At 45.0% G+C, this 27,454-nt stretch overlaps 1 protein-coding gene across 6 annotated transcripts in view; it reads left to right on the top strand.

Annotated features, from left to right (window-relative positions):
* prkag2a (protein kinase, AMP-activated, gamma 2 non-catalytic subunit a) overlaps positions 1-27,454 on the top strand; it is a 515,738-nt gene that overhangs the window by 245,769 nt on the left and 242,515 nt on the right. Inside the window, exon 1 of one of the 6 annotated variants that reach the window (XM_073054950.1) lies at positions 20,250-20,451. The exons of the other annotated variants lie outside the window; for them this stretch is intronic. Coding sequence (XP_072911051.1) covers positions 20,262-20,451 — 190 coding nt within the window. The 5' untranslated portion in view covers positions 20,250-20,261. Of the gene's footprint in view, positions 1-20,249; positions 20,452-27,454 lie in introns of those variants that run through there. 6 annotated transcript variants of the gene reach the window in all.

Below are 27,454 nucleotides of genomic sequence, written 5' to 3' on the forward strand. Positions count from 1 at the left end.
TGCAGCGTCCTCCCTTTCTATAGCCGTGATACTATCCCTGACCAGCAATACCACTCTCCCCCCTTTTCTACCTCCCATCCTATTCCTTTTAAAACACGTGAACCCCAGGACCTGCATCATCCAATTCTGCACTTACTCCAACCAAGTTTCAGTAACGGCCACAACATCGTAGTTCCACATACTAATCCATGCTCTAAGTTCATCCTCCTTGTTCCTAATACTTGTAGCATTGAAATAGAGACATTTTAAGCCCTTTAAATGGCTACAATTATGTTCTGTCCCCTGCCTGTCCTTCCTCATCAACTCCGAACTCTTAGCATCATGCCCTTGTCCTTCTACCTTAATCCATGCACTCACTTTCTGATTCCCACCCCCCTGCCAAACTAGTTTAAACCTTCCCCAACAGCTCTATCAAACCTGCCCACCAGAATATTGGTCCCCCTGGGATTCAAGTGCAACCCGTCCTTTTTGTACAGGTCACACCTGCCCCAAAAGAGGTCCCAATGATCCAGAAATCTGAATCCCTGCCCCCTGCTCCAATCCCTCAGCCACACATTTATCCTCCACCTCATTCTGTTCCTATTCTCACTGTCGCGTGGCACAGGCAGTAATCCCGAGATTACTACCTTTGAGGTCCTGCTTTTCAACTTCCTTCCTAACTCCCTGTAATCTTCTTTCAGGATCTCTTCCCTTTTCCTACCTATGTCATTGGTACCAATCTGTACCACGACCTCTGGCTGTTCTCCCTCCCACCGCAGGATATCTTGGACGAGATCAGAAACATCCAGGACCCTGGCACCTGGGAGGCAAACTACCATCTAAGTTTCTTTCCTGCGTCCACAGAATCGCTTGTCAGAACCCCTGTCTATAGAGTCCCCTATCACTACTGCCTTCCTCTTCCTTTCCCTACCCTTCTGAGCCACAGGGCCAGACTCTGTGCCAGAGGCACGGCCACTGCCACTTCCCCCAGATAGGCTGTCCCCCCCAACAGTACTCAAACAGGAGTACTTATTGTCAAGGGGTACAGCCACAGGGGTACTCTCTAGTACCTGACTCTTCCCCTTCCCTCTCCTGACTGTTACCCATTTCTCTGTCCCCCGTGGCCCCGGAGTGACCACCTGTCGGTAACTCCTCTCTATCACATCCTCACTCTCCCTGACCAGACGAAGGTCATCGAGCTGCAGCTCCAGTTCCCTAACATGTTCCCTTAGGAGTTGCATCTCGATGCACCGGGTGCAGATGTTGTCGTCCGGGACGCCGGGAGACTCCAGGACCACCCACATCTGACACCGACCACAGAAAACTGGCCTCACACACATACTACCTCCTTTTGCAATCAACAACTGCCTCACCTCTTCCTGTTACCGCCGAAGCCCGTTGAGCCAAAGCCCTTTTTCCCTCTGCTGCCTCTCCCAACGCTGCCTGCTGGATATGGCTGCCTTCTTTTTAAACTGTTCGTGCTCAACTGGCGGACATCACGTGCCTGCGCGGTCTGGCCTCTCTCTTCCCCCAAAATACCCCTTATACCCCTCCAATCACCTTAAAATGATCTCCCCCACCAAAACAGTCAGATTCTAATAAGGTGTTAGATTAGAATAATATTTTCCGTGTAGGAGGAGGGATTTGGGGACCGATGTGCCTGTTCCGTTTTTGTTTTTCCTGCGGGGTGGTGGGATTTTGGGGGTTGATAATCGTGCTGCCTTTCTTGTGTGGTTTCATGGCCGCTCCTAGAACTGAAGAATTTCAGAGGAGTTTAGTTTGATAATAAATGAACTTTTGAAGATGTCACAGGTTCAAAATGTTACCGTTTATCTTTTTATAGGTGTTTTTAAACCTGCAATTCTTCCAGCATTTTCTTTTTTCACTTCAGATTTCCAGAATCAGATATTTAATTTTTAGAAACACAAACACAGGTAAATGCTGGTGGACGTCAGCAGGTCAGGCAGCATCCACGTAGAGGAATAAAAAGGTCAACGTTTCAGGCAAAGACTTCTACCAGGAGTTCCTCCTGCTTTTTATGTGTATTAGTTTTTATCTTTATGAATTTGAATGACATAAATTTGAGCTCGGGCAGATGCGACTAGCTCACTGGGCAGCACAGTAGCATGGGTAAGTTGAACTGAAAGGTCATTCAGTTTCCATGCACGGTGACTCTGTGAACTCACCTGCATATCATAGTGCAGCTGGTAAACTTCCTACACCTCAGTTCCAGTGACCTAGGGTTTGCGTTGTCCCTGTAACCACATAGGCTTTCTCGGTGTGCTTTGGTTTCCTTCTACATCATCTGGTTGTGTTGGAAGGTTAACTTGTGAACACACATTGCCTGGGGCTGTGAGGTGAGAGATAGGATCAGAATCAGAATCGGGTTTGTTATCACCGCCGTGTGATGTGAAATTTGTTATCTTAGCAGCAGCAGTTCAATGCAATACCTAATCTAGCAGAGAGAGAAAAAATAATAAATAAAATAATAATAATAATAAAAATTAAATCAATTACATATATTGAATATGTAACTCTCAGTTCGGCTAGCAACTTAATATAGGGGATGACAGCCCCCTGGCCCGGCCAAACTTAAGAAATGTCGTTTGGGTGGATGCTGCACGATGTGTCCCCTGTTACAAATCAGTACCACAAAATAACAAACTGTACACAATATGCGATTAAACGATTGAGTTTTATAATTCTTGATTTGACTATATGGTTAGTAAAGAAACCAAAAAAGAAAAGGGTCCATTCTCATGAAACAGTCTAATGTGCAAACGTCATGTGTAAACAGAGAGTAGAGCAGTGGGCTAAGCTCACACCCCTGAGGTGTTGATCGTCAGCGAGGAGGATACGTTATCACCAATCTGCACAGCTTGTGGTCTTCTGGTTAGGAAGTCGAGGATCCAATTGCAGACGGAGGTACAGAGGCCCAGGTTCTGCAACTTCTCAATCAGGATCACTGAGGGAGTTGATGTGTAAGTCAGGAGGATGAACTGCGATTGGCGTGAGTGGTGTTTGATGGTCTTGGTGTCAGAGTGATCTTGGGGAACTGAAAAAGCACAGTATGATATAATTGTGGGGATGAGTCTTTCCACTGAGAAATGCAACATGTGAAAGGGTTGAAAATGTACCGTACATAGTGGAATCAGTGTGTGTGTGTGTGTGTGTGTGTGTGTGTGTGTGTGTGTGTGTGTGTGTGTGTGTGTGTGTGTGTGTGTGTGTGTGTGTGTGTGTGTGTGTGTGTGTGTGTGTGTGAGAGTGTGTGTGTGAGTGTGTGTGTGTGTGTGTGTGTGTGTGTGGATTAACTGCTACAACACCCGCCTCTCCAAAATGAATAATAAAGCATGCACAAAATGCCTATGAGCATATACAACACTACAGCATGGTATAGCCCATTTGGCCCATGTTATTGTGTCAAACTTTTAACCTACTGCAAGATCAATCTAATGTTTACCTCGTGCATGGCTCTTCATTTTATGTTCATCCATGTGTTTATCTAAGAGTCTCTTAAAAGTCCCTATGTGTCTGCTTCTGCCGCCACACCTGGCAGTACGTACCATGCTCCCACCACTCTGACATCACCCCTATACTTTTGTCCATATCCCACCATATCTTAAAGTTATTCCCTCTCGTTTTAGCCATTTCTATATTCTACTTTCATATTCATATGTGCTTTGTGCTGTTGGTATTGTGTTTGCACCTTGGCTCTGAAGTGACACTATTTTGTTTGGCTCTATTCATACGTAGTCAGGTATTGTTGAATGACAATTAGACTTTAATTGATTTGAATTGAGTATCTGTTGTAACTTAATGAACTTCCACCCTGGGGAAAGGTGTTTGCTATCCACTGTATCAAGGCTGGATAAATCAGGAAGATACTGTGTGATGCAGCGTCTTTGGGGAGAGAAACAGAGCGAATGCATTGAAGATGTATCAATGAGACTGAGAAAAACTTGGAATCAGGTATGCTTTAACTTAGAGAAGTGAGGAGGAGTGGAGAGAACATAGGGTGGGGAGAGCAAGAGGGGTTCCAGGGAAAGGGATGTGGTCTGGAAACAACAAAGGAGGGAAATGGAGACCAATGTGGATGAAGGAATGGAAATACCATCAGAGAAAGGAACAGAGCTTTCACAAAGGGATGAACTCAGCAGGTCAGGCTGCAACTACTGAAATGAATCAACAGTCGATGTCTTGGGTCAAGACTCTACTGATGAAAGGTCTCAGCCTGAATGTCGAGTGGAGCAGACTCGATGGGCTGAATGGCCTAATTCTGCTCCAATGTCTTATGGATTCGAACCACTCTGGTTATACGTACTTTGTACGGGCTGGACTGGTCTGTGGGTATACAGATGGCTGGAAAGGCCAGTCCACCCTATGGGGCTCTCCACGGCGTGACAAGGTAGTGTAGTGGTTAGCATAATACTTTACTGACCTGGGTTCAATTCCCGCCACTGCCTGTAAGGAGTTTGTACGTTCTCCCCATGACCACGTGGGCTCCCTCCGGGTGTTCTGGTTTCCTCACACAGTCGAAAGACTTACTGTTTGCTGGATTAATTAGTCATTGAAAACTGTCCTAGGCTAGAATTACATCAAAGGATTGTTGGGTGGTTTGGCTCGAAGGGCTAGAAGGACCTATTCTGCACTGTAGCTCTATCAATCAATAAGTAAGTTAGTTCTTCGGCAGTGTTGACAAAAGATGGCAGTCACATTGGTTTGGGGGAGGTCGCTGGCTCGGCTTTTCCTGGCCAGCCTACGCCTCTCTGCTGCGATTGTCCTTCCTGCCTTGTATCACTGCACCCTTACGGAGGGAGGAGCGCCTTTCAAACCGATCCTGGGACGTACGTTCCCACGTGTCTGTGTTGATGCCAAAGTGAAGTTTTCCGGGGGTCTTGGTACCATTTCCGTTGGCCTCCTCGGGAATGCTCATCTTTCGGTAGTTTGCAGTAAAGCAGGCAGCCGATGATCTGGCATACAAGCTACGTGGCCTGCCCAGCGTAACTGAGACTGCATCAGGATGATGTAGATACTGGGCAGGCCTGCTTTGATAAGTAGCTTAGGGATTCTCTCTTGCCGCTTAATGCTGAGGAAAGGTGAAAGGGGAATAGCTTCTTGGTATCTATAGTGACTTTGTGCCCCCTTGTGGTCAAGATTCAAAATTCAGAATAAGTTCAAGTTCAAGTTTAATTGTCACCCAAGCATACGTGAATACTCATGCATACAACCAAATGAAACGGCGTTCCTCTGGGGCCAAGAGGCAAAACACAGAACCAACAGTCACACACAGCACAAGGTACGTAAGTCACATATAAGGTAGAGAGTAACTATATAGTCAGACAAAAAAATATATATATAGCCCAAGTCCCTGAGTGTCGTGTCCTCTAAATTGATGCTGCATGGTGTTATCGGCAAGAACAAGCAGTTCTCAGCAGTCCACTGATGACTATTCGCACGCACGTGTATGTGTGATTTATTTATCACATGGAAATGTTGTGAAAAATGTCATTTGGTTAATAACTAACACACCAGAGGATGTGCTGGGGCAGCCTGCAGTTGTAGCCGCACATTCCAGCTCCAACATAGCATGTCCACAATGTTCAGCAGAACAACGCAGAACACAACAAGTAACAAAATAACAACAGCAAAACAAGCCTCTTTCCTCACTCCCACCCACACGCATAAACAGTCCTTTAATCCCAGGACAGGCCATCTTCTTCAGTCCGTGATTCCAGCAGACTCAGCCTCAGGCCTGCTGACACTGGCTTTGATTCCCCTCACAGACTCAGACTCAGGCCTGCTGACACTGGTCTCTGATTACCCTCACAGACTCAGACTCAGGCCTGCTGATATTGGCTCTGATTCCCCTCACAGACTCAGACTCAGGCCTGCTGACACTGGTCTCTGATTCCCCTCACAGACTCAGCCTCAGGCCTGCTGACACTGGCTTTGATTCCCCTCACAGACTCAGACTCAGGCCTGCTGACACTGGTCTCTGATTTCCCTCACAGACTCAGACTCAGGCCTGCTGACATTGGCTTTGATTCCCCTCACAGACTCAGACTCAGGCCTGCTGACATTGGCTCTATTTTCCCTCACAGACTCAGACTCAGGCCTGCTGACATTGGCTTTGATTCCCCTCACAGACTCAGGCCTGCTGACACTGGCTCTGATTTCCCTCACAGACTCAGACTCAGGCCTGCTGACACTGGCTCTGATTTCCCTCACAGACTCAGACTCAGGCCTGCTGACACTGGCTCTGATTTCCCTCACAGACTCAGGCTCAGGCCTGCTGACACTGGTCTCTGATTTCCCTCACAGACTCAGACTCAGGCCTGCTGACATTGGCTTTGATTCCCCTCCCAGACTCAGGCCTGCTGACATTGGCTCTGATTCCCTTCACAGACTCAGACTCAGACTCAGGCCTGCTGACACTGGCTTTGATTTCCCTCCCAGACTCAGGCCTGCTGACATTGGCTCTGATTCCCTTCACAGACTCAGACTCAGACTCAGGCCTGCTGACACTGGCTTTGATTTCCCTCACAGACTCAGGCTCAGGCCTGCTGACACTGGTCTCTGATTTCCCTCACAGACTCAGACTCAGGCCTGCTGACATTGGCTTTGATTCCCCTCCCAGACTCAGGCCTGCTGACATTGGCTCTGATTCCCTTCACAGACTCAGACTCAGACTCAGGCCTGCTGACACTGGCTTTGATTTCCCTCCCAGACTCAGGCCTGCTGACATTGGCTCTGATTCCCTTCACAGACTCAGACTCAGACTCAGGCCTGCTGACACTGGCTTTGATTTCCCTCACAGACTCAGGCTCAGGCCTGCTGACACTGGTCTCTGATTTCCCTCACAGACTCAGACTCAGGCCTGCTGACATTGGCTTTGATTTCCCTCACAGACTCAGACTCGGGCCTGCTGACATTGGCTTTGATTCCCCTCACAGACTCAGGCCTGCTGACACTGGTCTCTGATTTCCCTCACAGACTCAGGCTCAGGCCTGCTGACACTGGTCTCTGATTTCCCTCACAGACTCAGACTCAGGCCTGCTGACACTGGTCTCTGATTCCCCTCACAGACTCAGGCTCAGGTCTGCTGACATTGGCTCTATTTTCCCTCACAGACTCAGACTGAGGCCTGCTGACACTGGCTCTGATTTCCCTCACAGACTCAGACTCAGGCCTGCTGACACTGGCTCTGATTCCCCTCACAGACTCAGACTCAGGCCTGCTGACACTGGCTCTGATTTCCCTCACAGACTCAGACTCAGGCCTGCTGACACTGGCTCTGATTTCCCTCACAGACTCAGACTCAGGCCTGCTGACACTGGCTCTGATTTCCCTCACAGACTCAGGCTCAGGCCTGCTGACATTGGCTCTATTTTCCCTCACAGACTCAGACTGAGGCCTGCTGACACTGGCTCTGATTTCCCTCACAGACTCAGACTCAGGCCTGCTGACACTGGCTCTGATTCCCCTCACAGACTCAGACTCAGGCCTGCTGACACTGGCTCTGATTCCCCTCACAGACTCAGACTCAGGCCTGCTGACACTGGCTCTGATTTCCCTCACAGACTCAGACTCAGGCCTGCTGACACTGGCTCTGATTTCCCTCACAGACTCAGACTCAGGCCTGCTGACACTGGCTCTGATTCCCCTCACAGACTCAGACTCAGGCCTGCTGACACTGGCTCGGATTTCCCTCACAGACTCGTTAGATCACAAGTTAAATTAGTTTATTTTTGTCACATGCACCGACATATGCTGAAATAATTTGTCTTGCAGGCTGACTGTACACATTATTTCATTACATTGAGGAAACCAATGGAATGGAGAATGAAATGTTACGGTTCTAAGTTTACCACTGTGTTTCAGTGATGGAAGAACAGAATATTTAGCTGGTAGATGGGTCACCAATAACATGGGCTGCTTTTTCCTGGATGGTGTATAACTTTCTAAGTGTTATTGGAGCCGTACTCTCCAGGCAAATTGAACGTCTTCCATCAGATGCCTGATGTGCCTTGCAGATGGTGGATGTGGTTGTGGTATCTACAATACATGAGTTTATAACTCACGTTCTCAGTCACCATGCTGCATGACGTGGGCGATCAAGGTCTTATCCATGATTATTACGGTTCTTGGGAAGTTTTTCTACCGAAGTGGTTTGCCATTGCCTTCTTCTAGGCAGTGTCTTTACAAGACCGGTGACCCCAATTCTCTTCAGAGATTGTCTGCCTGGCGTCAGTGGTCACATAACCAGGACTTCTGATACACACCAACTGTTCATACAACCATCTACCACCCGCTCCCATGGCTTTATTTGACCCTGATCGGGGGGAGGGGGGCTTAGCAGGTGCTGCACCTTGCCCAAGGGTGACCTGCGGGCTAGTGGAGGGAAGGAGCATCTCACACCTCCTTTAGTAGAGATGTATCTCCACCCCGTCACCCAACTGGGAATAGGAAACAAGATGTTCTCAGTAGTATTCTCATTTACACAATTTAGATAGATAGATAGATAGATAGATAGATAGATACTTTATTCATCCCCATGGGGAAATTCAACTTTTTTTCCAATGTCCCATACACTTGTTGTAGCAAAACTAATTACATACAATACTTAACTCAGTAAAAAATATGATATGCATCTAAATCACTATCTCAAAAAGCATTAATAATAGCTTTTAAAAAGTTCTTAAGTCCTGGCGGTAGAATTGTAAAGCCTAATGGCATTGGGGAGTATTGACCTCTTCATCCTGTCTGAGGAGCATTGTATCGATAGTAACCTGTCGCTGAAACTGCTTCTCTGTCTCTGGATGGTGCTATGTAGAGGATGTTCAGAGTTATCCATAATTGACCGTAGCCTACTCAGCGCCCTTCGCTCAGCTACCAATGTTAAACTCTCCAGTACTTTGCCCACGACAGAGCCCGCCTTCCTTACCAGCTTATTAAGACGTGAGGCGTCCCTCTTCTTAATGCTTCCTCCCCAACACGCCACCACAAAGAAGAGGGCGCTCTCCACAACTGACCTATAGAACATCTTCAGCATCTCACTACAGACATTGAATGACGCCAACCTTCTTAGGAAGTACAGTCGACTCTGTGCCTTCCTGCACAAGGCATCTGTGTTGGCAGTCCAGTCTAGCTTCTCGTCTAACTGTACTCCCAGATACTTGTCTTCTTTGTCTTCTTCTGCACCTTGATTGTTTGACACTCCCTCTTTATGTATTGTTTTTCAGAAATTCTATCATATTTCTTTATTTTCCTGTAAATGCCTGCAAGAAAATGAATGTTGAGGCTCTCGTGGTAACATACAGTACACGTGCTTTCCTAGGAATCTCATGCCAGCATAAGAGCATAAGAAATAGGAGCAGGAGTAGGCCATCAGGCCCATTGAGCCTGCCCCACCATTCAATAAGATCTGGCAATGGACTCATCTCCACCTACCTGCCTTTTCCCCATAGCCCTTAATTCCCCTACTATGTAAAAATCTATCCAACCTTGTCTGAAATATATTTATTGAGGCAGCCTCCACTGCTTCACTGGGCAGAGAATTCCACAGATTCACCACTCTCTGGGAAAAGCAGTTCCTCCTCATCTCCATCCTAAATCTACTCCCCTAAATCTTGAGGCGGTGTCACCTAGATTTAGTAATATACATATACATATATAACATATACATTCTTTGATAATACGTTTACTTTGACTTTAACCTTGATATTTGATCTCTAGTCTGCTCTCGTAGCTGTTCTGTTTTTGCCACTGATCCCTGTGAGCGTCAGCTCCTTGACGTTGATAGAAGGGCTTCATTGACCCAGAAGTCAGTGATGGTTGGAGTTGGTTAGTTCCTGGCAGTGAAGTGCCAATGGACACCATTTGTCACTTGTCAACCCAGGGTTGAGTGATATGTTCAGATTCAAAATCCGGTTTATTATCACTGACTTATTTGTTGTTTTGTGGCAGCAGTATAGTACAAGACATAAAAATTGCTGATGTTATAATAGCACAAAGGAAGAATAGTGAAGTAGTGTTCATGGGTCATGAACCGTTCTGGAATCTGATGGCATAGGGCAAGAAGCTGTTTCTAAAAAGTTCAGTGTGCATCTTCAGGCCTCTGTACTTCCTCCCTGATGGTAGTGTTGAGTAGAGGATATGTCCCGGATGGTGAAGGTCCTGCATGATGGAAGCTGCCTTCTTGAAGCACCACCTTTTGGAGATGTCCTCAGTGGTAGGAGGCGTATGCTTGTAATGGAGCTGGCTGAGTTGACTTCACTTTATGAAGGTTTGCAGACATTGTTCAGTCATCAGCGAGTATCATCGCCCTGACTTAATGGTAGCAGGAAGATCATTGTTGAAGCAGCTCAAACTGATTGGGCCTAGGACTCTGCTCTGAGAGATCCCTGTGGTGTCATTCCAGGGCTGTGATGGCTGACCTTTATAGCCATGGCCATCTTTCTTTGTGTCATGTGGAACTCCAGCATAGCAGTGTTTCTCCTCTGCCCTGTTAAATTCAAGATTTGGTAGGGCGTCTTGACCACACACATGGGGAATGTTGCACTGATAACAAGGCCAGTCACACATAACGTATCTCTAGATCTCTGCTCTTTAGACCAAGGCTATGCTGAGGTCCACAGTGCTGCCTTCGAATCCTGGTGACTCCTCAGCGTCAGGGAGCAAATGAGAATCAAGGAACTGCAGCATCTGGAAACAGGAGACTCAATGGGGAGAGACAGCAACCGAGGGAAGAGAAGCAGCTAATGTTTCACATCAAAGGAAATATTTCATACCTTTAAGCAGAAAGCTTAACTTTCCACTGAAGCTGGCCTTTTGAAGCAATCTCTGTTTTTAATTTTCAGTGAGCAAGTTCTGATGAGTAAGTACCAGCCTCAGGAGTGACGGGGCACCTTGATAACACAGCACTACTGCTTGGGGCATCAGAGTTCAATTCCGGTACTGTTCAGAGTTTTTACACCCTACCTGTGAACGCATGGGTTTCCCATGGGTGTTGTGGTTTCATCCCACAGTCCAAAGATGTATCGGTCATTGTACAAGGGGTGATTGATAAGTTTGTGGCCTAAGGTAGAAGGAGTCAATTTTGGAAAACCTAGCACATTTATGTTTCAACATAGGCCCCTTCTACATTTACACACTTAGTCCAGCGGTCGTGGAGCATACGGATCTTGGACCTCCAGAAAGTGTCCACAGCATGGGTGGTTGATAAGTTTGTGGCCTAAGGTAGAAGGAGATGAGTTATACGGCTCTCGTTACATACACATGCAGTTCAACTCTTTGAGTGATTATGCAGAAAGTTTGAAGTTAATAACTCATCTCCTACCTTAGGCCATGAACTTATCAATCACCCCTCATAAATTGTCCCGTGATTGGGTAGGTTTATATAGGTGAGTTGCTGGGTGGTGTGGATCATTGGGCTGGAAGGGCCAGTTCCGTGCACTATTTCTAAATAGATACATACAGATACAGTGTATAGCATCCTGGCTGATAAGCATTTTGCGAACTTCTGAAAAGAACACAAAAGAGAAGTAGAAATGCAAATTTCTTGTGAAATAGCAGTATATCAGCAGAATGTTGTAATGCACAAAAACAAACAGCTTTCTTTTTTTTCTATCCATGTTAACAAGCAAAGTTTTTTCCACAATGGAGTAAGGTTGAAGCATTTTGAGGCAGCAATGGGGTATCGAAAGGGTAAATGTAAGCAGGCTGTTTTCACTGAGGGTGGGTGAGACTAGACTAGAGGTCATAGGTTAAAAATGAAAAGTGAAATATTTAAGGAGGCCCTCTTCAGACAGTGGTAAAGAGTGTGGAACAAGCTGCCAGCCTAAGTGGTAGATGTAGATTCAGTTAAAACATTTAAGAGAAATTTTTATCTGTACATGGATGGGAGAGGTATGGAGGGCTATGATCCAGGTGTGGAACTACGAAGGATAAATTTGGCACTGACTAGGTGGGCCAAAGAGCTTATTTATGTGCTGTAGTGCTCTACGACTCTGAAGTGAATGGTCCGCCTTCACCAAGCTGCAGTTAAATAATTGAACACCAGGGGGAGGTCTTGTTCCATGTTGGTGGGCATTCTAACTGGTAATCTTTGAGCAAGTTTTCTCTGCACTTCATTTGTAATGAATGCTTCAACAGGATTGATGGGAACCACAAAAAGAATTACCTTTATTTGGTGTACAATTATTGTAATGCTGGTGACCATGGATGCAATTAGAATTACGTTCCTTGTTTAAAGGCAAGAAGAGCCCCTGAGGAGAAGTTTTGTTGCTATCCTTCTGGATCACATTTCATAGCTGCCAAGTTATCAGAGGGACTTGTGGAACTTTGGCCATTCTCTTGAGACAGGGGACATGAACTTGGGACTTGAGACGTTATGTTGGTTGGCGTTTCATGTACAGTTCTGGTTGCTGCGCTGCACAGGAAGGATGTGATTAAACTGAAGGTTTCACAGCTGCAGGATAGATTCACAAAAATGTTGCTAGGGCTGGAGGTGAAATTAAAATTCAGAAGGTGAAATGAAGATCAATATCAGATTAATTATCACTGACATACAGTACTCTGAAAAAGTTTTAGGCACACATATATAACTAGGGTGCCTAAGATTTTTGCACAGAGCTCTAGTAATTTTATGTATTGCACTGAACTGTTGTAAAAAAACTAATCATGACATGTGTGAGTGATGATTAAACCTGATTCTGATGTGGGTCTCTATTGTGGATTGAGAGTGAGAAAGCAGCAGGGAGAAGGGAATCATGGTTGGAGAAAGGGGAAGGGAGAAGGATGGGAGCAGGAAGCATCAGAGAGATGTTCTGTAATGAACCGTTAAATAGTTTGGAATCAAATGATGTCGCCTGGCGTATCAGGGCTGGGTGTGTATGCCATCTCTGCCACCTGTCCCTCACCACCCACTCCTTACCCCCCCCCCCCCCCGTGGCGCTGCACCCTCGCCACTCCTAACCTACAGCACAATACAGGCTCTTCAGCCCACAATGCTGAGCGGAACATGTACTTATTTTAGCAATTACCTAGGTTTACCCATAGCCCTCTATTTTGCACCTGCCAAATTTACAAACTCGCTCTCCATTCCACGTTGACAAATACAGTACTGTGCAAAAGTCTTGGGCACTCTGGGTATATATATGTGCCTAAGACTTTTGCACAGTGCTGTACGTTGTGAAATTCCGATATTACACAATTTATTTTTTTTACTGTAATCTGTTGCATTTTTATGTTATGCACTGTATTGCTGCAAAAAAAGCAACGAAGTTGTGCAAAGTTGGAATAGTGTAGTGTTCACGGGTTCATGGATCGTTCAGAAATCTGATAGCAGATGGGAAGAAGCTGTGCCTAAGACACTGAATGTGGGTCTGATGGTAGTAATGTCCTGGATGGTGAGGGTCTTTGATGATGGATACCACATGCTTGAGTGTACAATTAACTGATGCCTTTAAGATTTTAACCCCTGCTTGTGTGTGATATTAAACCTCCACATCTCTATCAGAGAACTCACCAGGCTGAAGTCAAACTGCATTTGGTGAGTTGCAGGAAAGATGAGTTAACTGTGTCTGTCTTGAGAAACAGGACTTGAAGTTGCCTTTATGGCCACTGAAGTGTACGACTTGCACAGGGATCTGATGTGTGGAGGTTTGCCAGAACTCTATGTGATCCATCAGATCTTCCATTAATAGCAAGAGATTACTGCCTGTGCCACGCGACAGTGAGAATAGGAATAGAATGACGTGGAGGATAAATGGTTGGCTGAGAGATTGGAGCAGGGGGCAGGGATTCAGATTTCTGGATCACTGGGACCTCTTTTGGGGCAGGCGTGACCTGTACTAAAAGGATGGGTTGCACTTTAAACCGAGGGGGACCAATATCCTGGCAGGGAGGTTTGCTAAAGCTGTTGGGGAGAGTTTAAACTAGAATTGCTGGGGGGTTGGGGAACAAACTGAAGAGATGGAGGAAGGGGCAGTTGGCTCACAAATAGAGAAAGCTTATAGGCAGTGTAAGAGGGAGGATAGGCAGGTGATAGAGGAGGGATGCACTCAGACCGATGGCTTGAGATGTGTCTATTTTAATGCAAGGAGTATCATAAACAAAGCAGATGAGGTTAGAGAGTGGATCAGTACTTGGTGCTATGATGTTGTAGCCATTACAGAGACTTGGATGGCTCAGGGGCAGGAATGGTTACTTAGAGTGCCGGGCTTTAGATGTTTCAAAAAGGACAGGGAGGGAGGCAAAAGAGGTGGAGGCATGACACTGCTGATCAGAGATAGTGTCACAGCTGCAGAAAAGGAGGAAGTCATGGAGGGATTGTCTACTGAGTCTCTGTAGGTGTAAGTTAGAAACAGGAGGGGGTCAATAACTCTACTGGGTGTTTTTTATAGATCACCCACTTAGTAACAGGGACATCGAGGAGCAGATAGGTAGACAGATTCTGGAATGGTGCAGTAATAACAGAGTTGTCGTGATGGGAGATTTTAATTTCCCCAATGTTGATTGGCATCTTCCCTAGAGCAAGGGGTTTAAATGGGGTGGAGTTTGTCAGGTGTGTTCAGGACGGTTTCCTGTCAGAATGTGTAGATAAGCCTACAAGAGGAGAGGCTGTACTTGATCTGGTCTTGGGAAATGAGCCTGGTCAGGTGTCAGGTCTCTCAGTGGGAGAGCATTTTGTAGATAGTGATCACAATTCTATCTCCTTTATCATAGCATTGTAGAGGGATAGGAGCAGACAAGTTAGGAAAATGTTTAATTGGAGTAAGGGGAAATATGAAGCGATCAGGCAGGAACTTGGAAGCATAAATAGGGAGCAAATGTTCTCAGGGAAATGTATGACAGAAATGTGGCAAATATTCAGGGGATATTTGCCTGGAGTTCTGCATTGGTATGTTCCAATGAGACAGGGAAAGGATGGGTAGGGTACAGGAACCATGGTGTACAAAGGCTGTTGAAAATCTAGTCAAGAAGAAAAGCTTACAAAATGTTCAAAAAACTAGATAATGATAGAGATCTAGAAAATTGTAAGGCTAGCAGGAAGGAGCTTAAGAATGAAATTAAGAGAGACAGAAGAGGCAATGAGAAGGCCTTGGTGAGCAAGATTAAGGAAAACCCCAAGGCATTCTACAAGTATGTGAAGAGCAAGAGGATAAGATGTGAGAGAATAGGACCAATCAAGTGTGACAATGGAAAAGTGTGCATGGAACCGGAGGAGGTATCGGAGGTACTTACTGAATACTTTGCTTCAGTATTCACTACAGATAAGGACCTTGGCAATTGTAGGGATGACTTACAGCAGACCGAAAAGCTTGAGCATATAGACATTAAGAAAGAGGATGTGCTGGAGCTTTTGGAAAGCATCAAGTTGGATAAGTCACTGGAACTGGACTAGATATACCCCAGGCTACTGTAGGAGGTGAGGGAGGAGATTGCTGCGCCTCTGGCAATGATCTTTGCATCATGAATGGGGACGGAAGAGGTTCCGGAGGATTGGAGGGTTGCGGATGTTGTTCCCTTATTCAAGAAGGGGAGTAGAGATAGCCCAGGAAATTACAGACCAGTGAGTCTTACTTCAGTAGTTGTAAGTTGATGGAGAAGATCCTGAGAGGCAGGATTTCTGAACATTTGGAGAGGTACAATATGATTAGGAATAGTCAGCATGGCTTTGTCAAAGGCAGGTTGTGCCTTATGAGCCTGATCGAATTTTTTGAGGATGTGGCTAAACACATTGATGAAGGTAGAGCAGTAGATGTTGTGTATATGGATTTCAGCAAGGCGTCTGATAAGGTACCCCATGCAAAGCTTATTGAGAAAGTAAGGAGGCATGGGATCCAAGGGGACCTTGCTTTGTTGATCCAGGATTGGCTTGCCCACAGAAGGCAAAGTGTGTTTGTAGATGAGTCATATTCTGCATGGAGGTAGGTGACCAGTGGTGTGCCTCAGGGATCTGTTCTGGGAGCCCTTCTCTTCGTGATTTTTATAAATGACTTGGGTGAGGAAGTGGAGGGATGGGTTAGTAAATTTGCTGATGACATCAAAGTTGGGGGTGTTCTGGATAGTGTGGAGGGCAGTCAAAAGTTACAGCGGGACATCAATAGGATGCAAAACTGGCTAAGAAGTGGCAGATGGAGTTCAATCCAGATAAGTGTGAGGTGGTTCATTTTGGTAGGTCAAATGTGATGGCAGAATATAGTATTAATGGTAAGACTCTTGACAGTGTGGAGGATCAGAGGGATCTTGGGGTCCGAGTCCATAGGACACCCAAAGCTGCTATGCAGGTTGACTCTGTGGTTAAGAAGGCATATGGTGCATTGGCCTTCATCAATCGTGGGATTGAGTTTAAGAGCCGAGAGGTAATGTTACAGCTCTATAGGACCCATGGTTGGACCCCACTTGGAGTGCTGTGCTCAGTTCTGGTCACCTCACTACAGGAAGAATGTAGAAACTATAGAAAGGGTGCAGAGGAGATTTTAAAGGATGTTGTCTGGATAGGGAAACTTGCCTTATGAGAATAGGTTGAGTGAACTTGACCTTTTCTCCTTGGAGTGACAGAGGATGAGAGGTGACCTGATAGGGGTGTATAAGATGGTGAGAGGCATTGATCGTATGGGTAGTCAGAGGCTTTTTCCCAGGGCTGAAATGGATATCCGAGTTTTAAAGTGCTTGGAAGTAGGTACAGAGGGGATGACAAGGGTAAGGTTTTTATGCAGAGAGTGGTGAGTGTGTGGAATGGGCTGCCGGCAATGGTGGTGGGGGCAGATATAAAAGGGTCTTTTAAGAGACTTTAGGATAGGTACATGGAGCTTAGAAAAATAGAGGGCTATGCATAACCCTAGGTAATTTCTAAAGTCTGTACATGTTCACAGCTTAGTGGGCCAAAGGGCCTGTATTGTGCTGTAGGTTTTCTATGTTTCTAGAATACAATCAGTGGAATTGTGCAGAACTTCTCACCTGCAGGGTTGCATTCAGTTCTGGTTGCATCATTATGGGAAGGATGTGGGAAATTTAGAGAGCATGCAGAGGAGATTTACCAGGATGCTGCCTGGATTAGAGAGCACGTCTTATGAGGATACGTTAAGCAAGCTTGAGCTCTACTCTTTGGAGTGAAGGTGGATGAGAGGTGACTTGATAGACTTGTAGAAGTAGATAAAAGGCATAGATTGAGTGGATAGGATAGCCAGAGACATTAACCGGGGCAGGAATGTCTAATACAAGGGACATGATATTAATGTGATTGGAGGAAAGTATAGGGGGGATGTCAGAGTTAAGTTCACCACACGGAGGGTGGTGAGTCCATGGAGTGCCTTGCCAGCGGTATTGATAGAGGCAGGTACATTATGGGCAGTAAGGAATACTTACATAGGCACATGGATAAAAGAAAAATGGAGGATTATTAAGGAGGGAAGGATTAGATCGATTACACTGGTTTAAAAGGTCAGCACAAAATCATGTGCTGAAGAGCCTACACTGAGAGTAGTGTTCTACGTTCTAAATTGGTTACACAGGGTGTATACTATATCAGATCGATTGCAAGAATGTAGCAGGTAAGATCGCGCGGTAAATCTATTGGGCCTTCGAGGCGTGGGATGCACTCCCTTTCGAGCACGGGCTTTCCAGTGTGCATGTTTTCGTCTCTGCGGGGCTGGCTGTCACTCCTACACTGTGAGTTGCCCACGTGTACCTTAACTAGCATGACTCAGTAAAAAGGTTTAGTTATCTCACTCTGGCGTCATTCTCGTTCCATGGACAGATGACAAGGAGAAGCCAAAATGCACACAGTAGTCCTGCTGCTCTTGGCTCTGAATATCTATTGTAACCTGTGCTGCATTTGAAAGAGGAATCTCACTCCACTCAACCTTCACATGCTACAGAAAATAAAAACTACCAGTATTTGTAATTACATTTTAATGAGTTTAGGTTTATAAATCTGCGGTATAATTTAGAGGCTGACTAGTTGTCAGAGAAAGCAGTAAAGCCAGACACTTGGGCTTTAAAAGCAAGACTTACATTAAATTTTCTTTACAGTGCTTCCTTCTTTTACTAGCTTAATTTCCTTTAATTTACAAGGGTTATGGCCGCATGATGGTTAGATTTGTGAGTTCAAATCCCACTATGGGAAATGGGGAATTTAAGCTCAAGTAATTAATAGAAATGAAAATAGAAGCTATATCATCATTAATCATTACTATAGAGCTGCTGGATTGTTTTATGCAGTCATTTAGTTCACTGAAATCCCTTTGGCAAGGGGATCTGATGTTGCTCTATCGCTTGGCTCAATATGTCACTTTAGTCCCAAAGCAGTGACTGTAGCAACGAGCAATGTGATTCAGATTCAGATTTTTCTTTATCACGTGTACATCGAAACATAGAGTGAAGTGTGTCGTTTGTGTTTAACAATAACGTGCTGGGGGCAGTCCGTGAGTGTCGGCACACATTCCAGTGCCAACATAGCATGCCCGCAACAGTCAGCAGATCAACACAAGCAACAACAACAGAGCAGAGCGAGAAAACCAGCCCCCTTTCCTGCCCTCCTGCCCACCTAACGCCTCACACACATAGACAGTCTTCCAACCTCAGGGCAGGCTGCCTCCAGGCCCCCAGACACCCAGGCTTGCAGACAATGGGTTCCAACATGACGTCTCTGGCCCAGATTTAAAGACTCGACCTTCAGGCCTCTACCTCCATGCTCACTGACTTTGGACTTTGACCTTTGGCTTTGCTCTCCGTCACTCACTGAACTTTGAGTATCGACCCAGGACTCATAGGTCACGGTTTTGACCTTTGGGCCTCAACTTCAGGATTTGCCAATCATGGTTTTGACCTTTGGGCCTTGACATTCGGACTCACACAGACTACAGACCTTTGACCCCAGTGACCTGAAGGGTGGTCATAGGCACTTGTGATTCCCACCGCCCCTCCGAACAACCATATGGGCCTCTGTTTCCAGTCTCTCCTGACCAGCGGATTGTTAGTTTCCTGAGTACCTGCGTATCTTTGATTGCAGAGTGCTCAGTGGATTGAGCAGCATCTATTGTCAATATTTTGGGTTGAATCTCTGCATCAGGATACCCATTGTGTCCTCATAGTTGTATTAATGAGTAAGCACTGGAGCCGGCCCAGTCATGGTGAACATCATCAAACTTATCTGATGCTTCTGTTAGACCATCGTTTAATTTCTGATCCTTTGTGTTCTTCTGGGAGTCAGAAATGACGAGCAGGCTTAATTACAAGATCTCAGTTTATTTTAGAGTGCAAACAAACATACAATTACTAAGCAAACTAAATAAAGAGCTGAGAAACAATGCTAAAAAGGGAATTAATGCTAAGGGGAGTAAGACAAAGGAATAAAGAGGTACTCTTGAAAATCTTTCACTTTTATAGATAAGGGAAATTCCTTAGATAGGAATGAATTAGTTAATAGGCTACATACACCATACCCTCGTTATATGCGTCTTCAGACTATGCAGATCCACAGTTATGCGAGAAACCTATTTCTACCATTGCCTCCTTATATGCGTCCAAAACTCACAGTTATGCGAGTAGCTCTGCTTTCCCGCCAGTACAAGTCAGGTGCGCGCGCCTCACAGTCTCACTGTTGGGACGAGAAGCACCGCTTTCCCGCCAATACAAGTCAGGTACGCGCGCCTCACAGTCAAACTCCTGCCAGACTCGCACTGGTTTTGGCAAGCTGTGGATGTGCGATCTTGCACTCTTAAACTTTTGTTGGTTTTACCTATGGTGCAGTGATTTTATGCTTGAAATATTTAACTATGCCTCCTAAGCGTCCGATGTCATGTCCTGGGCCATCAGCCGAGCATCAGAGAACCGCTTTAACATTTGAAAAAAAGTTGGAAATTATAAACAGCGCGGCATCAGCTGAAGGTAACACAGCTCTGGGACACTACCGTCGGGAACAGAATCTTGCCTTTAAAGTTCTTCTGTTGCTTGACAATGTTCCAGCCCATCCTAAACATTTGGGCAGCATTCATCGTAATATAACAGTGCGTTTCCGCCGCATAACACAACATCGCTGATTCAACCACTCGACCAAGGTGTGATCCACATTCAAGTTTTTTTACGGCGAACTATCTCTCAGATGCTGCAAGCAACAGGCGATTTTGAAAATCCCAGGAGTTTACCAACGGTGAGGGAATGGTGGAAGTCGAAACACTTGGCACAAATGGCGACGGACACGGACCCAAGTTTAGAACGGAGTCAGCATTTCCGTCGTTCCCTGCTGTCAACCCTTCTTCCCTACAAGCAAATTTATGCTGAAAAACAAAATGCTGCCAAGCAAACAACCCTCACCACTTTCTTCAAACCGGTGTCATCCCCTGCTGCTATTCTGTGAGTCTTCCTTCACCCCTTGCTGTGCTCGATGTCCACCTTATCTGTGTAAAGCTGCCCGACACCACAACAACCACTCATCTCCTGGAACGAACACACCTGCCACAGTTGGTGAGTACTGTACACCCTAGTATGTTAACTTTCTATGATTTATTACATTGAACATTACCTTAAATTGATGAAATATAATACAAATATGCCTTGTGGTATTGCTTTTGCGTCGTATTGGTATGAAAATGTGAATAAATTACAGATAAAGCATTCTTAGGAAGCACTCCGGAACGCATCCCTATTTTCTCCATTTAAATAATTGTTCACATTATGCGATTTCGTATTATGCGTCGGCTGCAAAGACTGTATCCCCCGCATATAATGAGGATAGGTGTAGTTAAAGCAATGACATCATGTGGGTAATGTGCTAATGCTTAGCCAATGAAAAATGAGAAAGGTGATAAACTGTTATTTTAGCTGCCAGTGAGTGTGAAAATACACAACTTTGTTAAAAAGTACAAATCTTACAAAAAGTATTATAGAAAAAAACAGTGGTTTCCATCATTTGTCAAAATCAATACAAAACTGCAGATACATTGAAACAGGCCCTTCAGACCAACTCATTTATGCCATCTATGTCAAGGATCAAAGTTAAATTTATTATCAGAGTATATAAATGTCACCACATACAATCCTGAGATTCTTTATCTGCGGGCATACTTAGCAAATCTATTGAATGGTAACTGTAAACAGGATTAATGGACAACAAACTAGATATAAAAATGGACAAGGGAGAGCCAGTGGATGTAGTGTACCTGGACTTCCAGAAAGCTTTTGATAAAGTCCCACATAGGAGATTAGTGGGCAAAATTAGGGCACATGGTATTGGGGGCAGAGTACTGACATGGATTGAAAATTGGCTGGCTGACAGGAAACAAAGAGTAGTGATTAACGGGTCCCTTTCGGAATGGCAGGCTGTGACCAGTGGGGTACTGCAAGGTTCGGTGCTGGGACCGCAGCTGAAGGGATTAAAAGTAACATTAGCAAATTTGCTGATGAAACAAAGCTGGGTGGCAGTGTGAAATGTCAGGAGGATGTTATGAGAATGCAGGGTGACTTGGACAGGTTGGGTGAGTGGGCAAATGTATGGCAGATGCAGTTTAATGTGGATAAATGTGAGGTTATCCACTTTGGTGGCAAGAACAGGAAGGCAGATTACTATCTAAATGGAGTCAAGTTAGGAAAAGGGGAAGTACAACGAAATCTAGGTGTTTTTGTACATCAGTCAATGAAAGCAAGCATGCAGGTACAGCAGGCAATCTAATGGCATGCTGGCCTTTATAACAAGAGGAATTGAGTATAGGAGTAAAGAGGTCCTTCTGCAGCTGTACAGGGCCCTGGTGAGACCCCACCTGGAGTATTGTGTGCAGTTTTGGTCTCCAAATTTGAGGAAGGACATTCTTGCTATTGAGGGAGTGCAGCGTAGGTTCACAAGGTTAATTCCTGGAATGGCGGGACTGTCATATGTTGAAAGATTGGAGCGACTGGGCTTGTATACACTGGAATTTAGAAGGATGAGAGGGGATCTGATTGAAAGATATAAGATTATTAAGGGATTGGACATGCTGGAGGCAGGAAGCATGTTCCCGCTGATGGGTGAGTCCAGAACTAGAGGCCACAGTTTAAGAATAAGGGGTAGGCCATTTAGAACAGAGATGCGGAAAAACTTTTTCACCCAGAGAGTGGTGGATATGTGGAATGCTCTGCCCCAGAAGGCAGTGGAGGCCAAGTCTCTGGATGCATTCAAGAGAGAGTTAGATAGAGCTCTTATAGATAGCAGGGTCAAGGGATATGGGGAAAGGGCAGGAACGGGGTACTGAATGTGTCTGATCAACCATGATCACAGTGAATGGCGGTGCTGGCTAGAAGGGCCGAATGGCCTACTCCTGCACCTACTGTCTATTGTCTATAGATTTAAATAAATAGTAATATATAATGAGCATGAAGTAACAAGTTAAAAGAGTTCTTAAATGGGTGCAGTTATCCCCTTTTGTTCAAAAGTCTGATGGTCGAGGGGTAGTAACTGTTCTTGAACCTGGTGGTGCAAGTCCTGAGGCTCCTGTACCTTCTGCCTGATGGCAGCAGCGAGAAAAGAGCACAGCCTGGGTGGTGAGAATCTTTGATGATGGATGCTGCTTTTCTACAGCAACGTTTTATGTAGATGTGCTCAATGGTTAGGAGGGTTTTACCTGTGATGTTCTGGACCGAATCCACTACCTTTTATAGGAATTTCTGCTCAATGCATTAGTGTTCCCATACCAGGCAGTAATACAGCCAGACAGCACACTTCCCACCACACATCTATAGAAGTTTGCCAAGGTTTTTGATGACATGCCGAATCTCTGCAGACTTCTTAGGAAGTAGCAGGACTGTCGTGCTTTCTTTGCAATTATATTTATATGGTGAGATAGTGGCACTCAGGAATTTAAAGTTACTGACCCTCTCACCCCTGATCCTGGCTTATGGATCTCTGGCTTTCCTCTGCTGAAGTCTGTGTTTTTGCTGACAGTGAGTGAGAGGTTGTTGTTATTACACCACTCAGCCAAATTTCCAATCTTCCTTCTGTATGTGATTCATTTCCACTGTTGATACAGCCCAAACAGTGCCCTTTTGTCTAAGTTTACACGTTCTCCCTGTGTCTGAATGGTTTTACTATGGTGTTCCAGTTACCTCCCACATCCTAAAGGCGTGACTGTTGTAATATGCCCATTGTGCACGGAGGTGCTGATGAGAATTTGCAGAGATTTCAAAAGCAGGATTAATGTCAGATTAGTAATGTAAATAGATGGTTGATGGTCACCATCAATTTAGTGGGACAAAGGGCCTTTTTTGTTACTGTGTCTGGCTGCCCGAGAAGTCAGGCTGGGTCTCTGCTGAATATCTCATCTGAGAGAGGTGCTTCTAACAGTGTAGCCCTCCCCTCGCTACTATGCTGGAGTGTTCACCTAGTTTCTGGCCTCAAATCCTGGAACTGGGATGTCAGGGGTAAGTTTTTTTTACACAGAGAGTGGTGAGTGTGTGGAATGGGCTGCCAGATATGGGTAACGCTAGGTAATTTCTAAGGTAAGGACATGTTCGGCACAGCATTGTGGGCCAAAGGGCCTGTATTGTGCTGTAGGTTTTGTACGTTTCTATGGATTTGATCTAACAATCTAACAGAGTAGTACTCCCTCGGTACTGTGCTGGACATTGGCCTAGATCCTGCCCTCACATGTCTGGGTCTGGACTTGAACCAGCAGTCTTGTCTCCAGGAGGAGAGGCTTTACAGGAAAAGTGACACACACAAAATGCTGGAGGATCTCAGCAGGTCAGGCAGCATCTATGGGGGGAAATGAACTGTCAACATTTTGATCCAAGACCCTTCAACAGGACATGACACAAAGACTTCTTCCAAATTATCTATATTTGGATGAGTATTTGATGAATAACAAGAAGATAGCCATTTGGCTGACAATACCCTTGCTAGTACCTATGGAGAAATCCCATTAGTTCTATATGCACAATATGCTGGAGAAACTTGGCTGGTCAGGTATCAGTTATGGAGGAAAATGAACAGTCAACATTTCAGCCCAAGACCCACTATCAGGAAGATCTCACACACGAGGAAATCTGCAGATGCTGGAAATATCAGGAAGATCTCAGTAGGTCAGGCAGCATCTACAGAGACGAATGAACAGTCGACGTTTCAGGCTGAGACCCTTCATCAGGACAGGCCGACCAGGCCATATGTTGATCTTTTTGTCGTTTAAGATGCACCTTAATTCCTGCCATTCAAACACCTGTCCTGATGTTTACTATAATGTCCAGTTACATTTTGCATTTGTATCTAAGTTGCTCCCCTACACCCACCCCCATACCCCCGCACACATAACCTCTTTTGTGATCTCTGTGCTTCCTCAGTTCTGCCCCTGAATTTATCATCCTTGGTTCTATAATTTCCTGCCTCCATTGAGGAAATGACCTCTTCATCTTTCTAAGATGTACTTTAAATGCTACAATTTTTGACTCAGTCTGCCCTGATGTTTACAGTAACATCCAGTACATATGAGTTACATTTGTGTGTACATTGCTACTCCATAAGCCTCCCAACCTTTTGGGACTATAACTATAGGGGAAAATATTTAAGACCATAAGATATAGGAGCAGAAGTAGACCATTCGGCCCATCGAGCCTGCTGCGCCATTCAGGCATGGGCTGATCCAATTCTTCCGGTCATCCCCACTCCCCTGCGTTTTCCCCATACCCTTTGATATCCTGGTTAATCAAGGGCCTATCTACCTCTGCCTTAAATAAACACAATGACTTGGCCTACACAGCCATTCGTGGCAACAAATTCCAAAGATTTACCACCCTCTGACTAAAGTAATTTCTCCGCATCTCTGTTCTAAATGGATGTCCTTCAGTCCTGAAGTCATGCCCTCTTGTCCTAGATTCCCCTACCATGGGTTTTCCTGAGGAATTCTCCAAATCTTCCCGGTATGCTGACTGTTTGCATCACGGGCCTGGACAAATGTTCAAGAACAGAAAAACCTACAAAAAGTGGTGGTACAGCTCAGTCCATTACACTAGGTTCCTCCCCACATCTGAGAACATTTACAAGGAGTGCTCCCACACGAAGCCCGCTTCTCACCATTGGCATCGGGCAGAAGGTAGAGAAACCTTAGGTCCCACACCATCAGATTCAGCAACAGTTATTACCCTTCAACCATCAGACTCCTGTACCAACGTGGATAACTTTATTCGCTGTGACTCTGAATTGATTCTATGACCTACAGGCTCACTTTCAAGGAGTCTTTGTTTTTCATAAAATTATACTATATTTTCATTTTTCCTCTAAATGCCTGCAAGTAAATGAATCTCAAGGTAATATATGGTAACTTATCCATATGTAGTTTGATAATAAATTTACTTTGAAAGTTGAAATATATTCTCTGTTACTCTACTGACATCAGATTTTCTTTCTCGACAACTCTTGTCTGTGATTAGTGACGCTGAAGATGAATAAACACGGGTTGTTGTGGGTTAATACCAGTTAGAGAAGCTCAATAACCCTGCTGTTTATTAAACAGGGAAGGCTTGTAGCTGGTAGCCACTGACAGGTGGCCTCTGCTGTGTGACGCCACTATAACCAAACAAAGCCAGCTAATGCCAGAGGGGGAACCTGTTTTCAGGTATCAACTCTCTCAACTGCCTCAACCCATTTACAACATTCCCTCTAAGTTTTGTAAAGCTACGCAGAACAACCATTGCTCTGAGCAGGAAATGTTTACGCAGCCTGAAAACTGTGTGGCACTTTAAATATTTTTTTTAAATACGCAAACTATGAATATTTAAAATGAAAATTGAAAAATTACATACTTTTGATTTTATTTATTAATTGAAGTGTAAATGAAATGCAGTACAACAAAAAATCTTCCACGTTTCGTAAACTTTTTCTTCCTGCATCCAATTCCGGCTGCCCAGCAACAAACGCTACGTGTGTGGGAGCATTTCTGTTACCGCGTGGCCACGAACCCATGCACCTTAGAGGGAACAGTGCTTGACACTGGAGTACTTATTAAAAAACATTTGTTTAGAGATACAGTGTGGTAACAGGTTAGTCTGGCCCCCAATTATACCTATGTGACTAACTAACCTACTAACTGGCTTAATTTTTGGAACGTGGGAAGAAACCAGAGGACCCAGAGGAAACCCACGAGGTCGCAGGAAGAACATACACACTCTTTACAGACAGCAGCGGGAATTGAACCCAGGTCACTGCTGCTGTAATAGTGTTCAAAGTTCAATTTATTATCAAAGTAAATATATGTCAGTGGGAGGAAACAGGGAGAATGTGCCAACTCCTTATAGACAGCAGCAGGAATTGAACCCTAAAAAAATGATTGTTGGCACTGTGAAGCATTACACTAACTGCTACGCTACTGTGCTGCAATATCCTTTGAAGGACAGCGATAAATTATTGGAGAAAAGTCTCCTGTTTTCCTGATGGAGATTCTGCATGTGCAGCTGAGGGAGCAGATGAGCCTTCATTTAGCAGGTCGAATTCCGCTGGAATAAGTCAAAGAGGAGTACAGCGCAGGAACAGGTCCTTCCGCTCATCTAGTCTGTGCTGAAACTATTTAAACTGTCTACTCCTGTTGTCCTGCACCTGGGCCATAGCCTTCCATACCTCCACTGTCCATATACAGTACCTGTCCAAACTTCACTTAATTGTTGAAATTGGGCTCGCATGCACCATTTGTGCTGGCAACTCCTTCCACACTCTCTCAACCCTTAAGTTTCCCTTAAACTTTTCACCTTTAACCCTTAACCCATGACCTCTAGTTGTAGTCTCACCCAATCTCAGTGGAAAAAGCCTGCTTGTATTTACTCTATCTAAACCCCCTCATAATTTTGTATACCTCTTAGCAAATCTCTCAATCTTCTACATTCTAAAGAATACAGTCCTAACCTAGAACCATAGAACACTACAGCACAGTACAGGCCCTTCAGCCCTCCATGTTGTGCTGACTCATATAATCCTTAAAAATAAGTACTAAACCCACACTACCCCATAACCCTCCATTTTTCTTTCATCCATGTGCCGGTCCAAGAGGCTCTTAAATACCCCTAATGTTTCAGCCTCCACCACCATTCCTGGCAAGTCATTCCAGGCACTCACAACCCTCTGCATAAAAAACTTACCCCTGATGTCTCCCCTAAACTTCCCTCCCTTAATTTTGTACATATGCCCTTTGGTGTTTGCTATTGGTGCCCTGGGAAACAGGTACTGACTATCCACCCTATCTATGCCTCTCATAATCTTGTAGACCTCTATCAAGTCCCCTCTCATTCTTCTACGCTCCAAAGAGAAAAGTCCCAGCTCTGCTAACCTTGCTTCATATGACTTGTTCTCCAAACCAGGCAACATCCTGGTAAATCTCCTCTGCACCCTCTCCATCCTCTCCATAGCTTCCACATCCTTCCTATAATGAGGTGACCAGAACTGAACACAATACTCTAAGTGCAGTCTCATCAGAGATTTGTAGAGTTGCAACATGACCTCTCAACTCTTGAACTCAGT

Source organism: Hemitrygon akajei, chromosome 8, assembly GCF_048418815.1.
Source record: "Hemitrygon akajei chromosome 8, sHemAka1.3, whole genome shotgun sequence".
Taxonomy (NCBI): domain Eukaryota; kingdom Metazoa; phylum Chordata; class Chondrichthyes; order Myliobatiformes; family Dasyatidae; genus Hemitrygon; species Hemitrygon akajei.